At 38.5% G+C, this 5487-nt stretch overlaps 1 protein-coding gene across 1 annotated transcript; it reads left to right on the plus strand.

Annotated features, from left to right (window-relative positions):
• Positions 1-14: 14 nt before the first annotated feature.
• Positions 15-5040, plus strand: LOC123959597. The gene is made up of 3 exons (XM_046033720.1): positions 15-97; positions 1911-1980; positions 2827-5040. Exons 1-3 carry the CDS (start codon positions 60-62, stop codon positions 4759-4761), a joined length of 2043 nt encoding a protein of 680 aa, XP_045889676.1. The 5' UTR covers positions 15-59; the 3' UTR covers positions 4762-5040.
• Positions 5041-5487: the final 447 nt, after the last annotated feature.

Below are 5487 nucleotides of genomic sequence, written 5' to 3' on the forward strand. Positions count from 1 at the left end.
GGGAGGAGCTCGGCCCCGACATCGCTGCCCTGCACCGCCTCAGAGGACTGTCTGAACACATGTTTCACGAAAGGCTCCAGAACGCTTCAGACCAAAGGTATCTGGAGAAATGTTTAGATAAATATCTCAGGAACAACTTGATGGAATTTCATTTCCAAAAGTCACAAAAGTCGATTTAGACTCAAGGATGAACTGATTAAAATTTGTGGTTAAAAGGTCACTGCGTCCTCACAAAACCCGTTTTTGGCCACAAGTAAATAACTCATACGCTCATTATGACTCAATTTCACACAAATGTCTGGTAGGATAAAATAAAGGGACGACATTTTATATGCAAAAGGTCAAAGATCGACTTCACTGTGAGATCATAGTGTTCTGCAAAACACTTTTCTGGCCGTTACAACATTACAGAGAAACAGAATGGTGCGTTTTAGAACACAGCCTTGTATTTTATATCAACATGTGAGATGGACTTTTATTTCTGTGAGGCGTGAGCAACATGCACTTTTGTTTATTTATGAAGCACCTATTTCAAAACTGCCTCTCTATATATCCTGCCTAATTTCCACTAGATAAATAAATATAAACACAAGATGACAGACGTTGATTAGAGACTCCAACAGTCTGCACAGAGTTGGGTAGGAGCTGTTTTCAGTTCCTTCGCTCCATATTTATGGAACAATCTGCAGACCAAACTCAAAAGTCTTGTATGTTTTAAGTACTTTATATATATTCACTTGTGTACAGTACACAACTTTGTGCGTCTATTGTACATGTTAACTTAAAAAGAGATTCTGGTCTGTTTTTCCCTGTTAAAATAAAAATAAAATAAATAATTCACATTTTGTGAATACTGAATTAATATAGATATTCTGTGCGTGTGTGTGTGTTTGAAGCATCCATGTTTCAGAATTTGTAGCTTCTTTGCAGCAACATCCATATTTGAAGCATTGTAATCCACCACGAGCTCACTGGATCTGCTGAGAGTGAGGGTTCAGGTGAGTAGTAGTAAAGTGAAGGCAACACGTTTCTCACTGGAAATTAATCTAGAATCAAACAGGCAAGACAGCTTTTTTATAAAACACCTTTCCTACACTGCGGCCATTCAAAGTGCTTTACAGATGTGAAAATACAAAGATACTTCAGGATAAATAATTAAAAGATGATAGATTTAACAATGGAATTTAAATTTCAGCTAAAATCCTGAAACGTTTTCAGCCTAGAATGAAAAGAGTCTATAGTGTCGGGGCTTGACTTGTGGTCGAGCACGGCCCTGCATTCTGCGATCAGATCATGTTGGCCCTGGGTATTTATCGGGCAGGTTCTAGTACATGTGCTGTACTTGGTTACACAACTGTTTTAGTGTTTTTAATTTACATTAAAACAATAAAAAAATAACATTGACAAGTCGCTGCCACGACAACCTGTCAGGCATAGCAGTGCGTATCACATCCCAGCTCCTCCCTCTTCTTCAAATATGGTCAATTCTGGTTCCACAAATCCAAGATGGCCAATATGTCAATGTTCTAATAATTAATAATTTCCTTTGTCTTAGACAATTAATTGAACAAAACAAGACATATGATGGCATCACCTCGTGTTTTTTTTCTTCACCAATTGATAACCTGAATAAATAATCCACAGATTAAATTTAAGCAAAAACAAAACACAGCTAGACGTATTGATCATATCATGGAATAATAATAACCGAGATCTTACAGTATGTCATGTCTTTCAAAGTCGATTTACATTTTTATACAAAATGTGTTCAAAATATTTCATTTATACCAATGAGTTGTTATTCTTCTTAAATCGTTAACTTTTCACATGGTCTTTATCAGGTTTTACTGAATCTGTGTAATTATTGTGTGAACGCAGCCTCTATAATAAACATGTTCTTCTTCTTTCAGGGTGGACGTTGACCAAAGTTTGCAGCAGTGTGAGGAGGGGTTTACATCCTGTGACACTCAGATAAAACAGGTTGGTGGATTTTAAAAGAACTGAATTCAATACTGGAATCCAAACCTATGGGCAGAAATATGTGTGACAAGTAAATTAATTTGAATAATAATAATAATCATTTGTCATTTACATGACGCTTTAATCCAAAGCAATTTACAATTGCTTTTCTATATCAGCCTCTGGAGCAACTAGAGTCTAAGTGTCTTGCTCATAAAAGCTCGCTCTGTTAAACTCTATTGTGTATAATAGATGTTAGATACATTAGCCGCAGAGCGTGCTATCACAGATTTGAACAGTTTAACCTACCATATAAAAACATTAACATGCCAAACTTTCAGGGTCGGTCTCAACCCATCCTTGCACTTCAGTTGTGAATCAATTCCTGGTTTGTAACGTTTCTTTGTAAAATGGTCAGCCTTGCACACACACAGTTTTCCAGGAGTGACAGGCATGGTTAAAAAGACGTGTGCTGATTGGCCAAAAAGAAGTTTTGTTAATCTGCACTCGATTGATTCTCCTCAAGAATGTGTGTTTCAACAACTTGACTTTGAATTGTGAGAACTGAATGTGAAAGTAAATAAACAGATGAACTTTCAGTGAGGAACAAATTCAGTTTCAAAGCAAATTATTAAAATTTTATAATATTACAGTCAGTTTAAAGTTTATTGGATTTAAAATTATTAAAATATTTAAATTGGGCAAATTCAATTCAATTTCTGGTGACACATATTTCTGCCCATACAAAACAGTTGAATAAATAAAACTAGTCAGAAAACATGGAGTGAGATACCATATGTCTCATAAATGATTATCTTGACCTAATCTTTATTTATCTTAAATTATTTATATATTTTTATTTTCCAGCACGTTGATGACCAGAAGATACAAGTCCAGCAGGAGTACAGCATGGATCCTCATTACTCAGTAATAGTCAGCAAAGAATGCCTGTTCAATGTCTCATGTGTCCCAGAAGCAGACAGCGACACTGTAGTGAAGATATTTGGAAGAGTTTCAGAAGATGGACAAACTGTGTCTGGCCTTAAAGCAGTCTTAGAAACAAAGCAGGGGAATCACCAGATCTACCAGGTCATGAATCAACCTGACTCAGTTTCTCGCTACCAAATCCCACAAAGAGCGGTTGATCATAGCACACAGTATGACCACCAGCAGATCCTCATTATGCAGGATGACCCTACTGTCAGAAAAGCTGCTACTTCTCTTTATGAGAAACGTCCAGCAGTTACCTCTGTCTACGTTCTTGATCAAAACCAGAGACCCAAACTGATCCAGGGTGCCTCTGTGCCTCTGTCAGAGGACAGCAGACTGACGCTGGTAGGCCACGGCGAGAGAGACAGCTCTGGAGAGACGAGACTGGCAGGGTACACGGCTCAAGACGTCGCCAAAATCATTCAACGAACCTTCAGGACGGGCGATAAAATCAAAACAACAAGTGTGGTGGCCTGTGAGGTCGGATCAGATAAAGAGTTTGTTGAAACCCTGCTGAGGGAGCTCCGTGAGACCGCCAACATCGAGACAGAGCTGCACCTCAGGAGTGCTGTGCTGCAGGTCAGACACACAGGAGAGATCATCACCCAAGAGATCTCTAAGGAAGGGCTGCGATGGAGACATAATGATGATAGCAAGAAGGTGGTGGCAACCCTCGATAGGAACGGAGACGTAATTATCAGAACTGAGCCTGGCAGGAGAGGAGAGGTAGTTTTTACTAACGAAAGAAACTTTCTAATGCCCACGGATCCAAATAAACGTTTTAAGGTCTACAGAAACAGCTGGCCTGATAAGCCACGTAGATTTATTGACCAGAATGTTTATACGGCTTTCCAAACTGCTCTTAATGAACTTGAAGCTCTGTCCTGGGGCTTCTTTCATGCAGACCTGCCACTTCCAGAAAAAGTAAACACTGAAAACCTGAACCTAAACCAGAATTATGTAATAGGGGTAAAAAACACAGTAAATAACCAGCTGTCTGGTATTCAGTGGAAAACAGAGCAGCAGGACCTAAAGAATATTCTTTCCAAGTGTTATGTGATTAACAAAGGAAGAGATGTCAGAAGTATCATCCGTCATTATGCAAAGGATGGAGAAGATGAGCCCACATACCTGAAGGTCAAAGACTGGATATACGTTGTTGATCCTGTAAATCTGTATGTGTATCCAGTTGGAAAAAAACTTGACAACAATCAGAACAAAGATGAGGTTGAGAACTGCATAGTTGAACAGATAGATAAAGAAAAATACACAGACATGCGAAAAGAAATTCTTAATAATAAAAATAACTGTGCTCAATATATGAAAGATATTTTCCTTGGAGTGCACACAACTGACCTACTGCTTTCCGCTGAGGCCTGGTGCACCACATATTTCACTGCATCAGTTATTTCTGAATCTGCTAGAAACTTCCGGACATTTCCTCTGATTCTCATGGCTCTGGATATGACTGAAAGCTCAGACAACAACATCAAAGAGAAAGGACTGAAGTTTCTTTTTGAAGAGCATTCAATGGCAAGAGGACTGAGCTGGATTGACCCGAGCAGACGTGGATTTAGTGGCTCAGCAACACCTGTAGGATCCAGCAAATTAGAAAATCAAAAACCTCGGTCTGAGGAGGAATTAATGACCGATCTTATAAATGTCCTAACAGAAGAAGTCAAACTGTACCGCTCGTGGATTCAAATTAAGGGAAACAAAATTGACTTTAGGGTATTGCAGACGGCGATTATGAATTATGATATTGAGAAGGATTACAAAACTTTCAAAGAAACAATAAATACAATGCGTTAGGAAGCTACAATGACAGTTTCATAACTTTCTGAGAATTCCTTTAAATTAAATCATATTTCATCCAGAGGAAGAGTATTTGTTATTTATCTGAAGACAAATCCACAATCAGATAAAGACAACATTTGGTGACACAGAGCTGGACCTCCAGGAGGGCAGCGCCAGAATAAAGAACTGACTGTTCAGATTACTGTTCTCAAATGGTTCATAATCAAATCATCTGTGACAATCATTTTAAGATTCCTTTATCATTTGTTCTTGGAAATAAAAGCATTCAAATTATTATTATTTGTGTTGAAAGATTTCTTTCTTGTCCTTCTATCTCTAACTCTTGAACCAGTTTTTCTGTAGAAAGCATAGAAGCATTTTCCACAGAAAGGACTGAAATAAATGCTGAGACTGTCCTCAGACCTGAAGACACAGGTTCAACCAGAGACACAAAGACACAAGTTGGGTCAGCTGAGGTTCACAACAACAGTGGGTCACATGGTTCATGTTCCAGTCTGATCACAGCGACCTGCAATGACGGTTATGAAGCTGGAATAAGTAGAAAAAGGAAACATTGGTGTTGAAACTGAAATAACGTTACTCCAACTCTGCTCAGAGAGTGTAGCAAAGAGCTAGCTACATTAGCCGCAGAGCATGCTAATGCTAAGTTCAACAGGCTAACACATAACAAACAGTAAAGCTACATAGAAATGCCAAACTCACAGGTTCAAAGTCTGAAGT

Source organism: Micropterus dolomieu, linkage group LG21, assembly GCF_021292245.1.
Source record: "Micropterus dolomieu isolate WLL.071019.BEF.003 ecotype Adirondacks linkage group LG21, ASM2129224v1, whole genome shotgun sequence".
NCBI classification, from domain to species: domain Eukaryota; kingdom Metazoa; phylum Chordata; class Actinopteri; order Centrarchiformes; family Centrarchidae; genus Micropterus; species Micropterus dolomieu.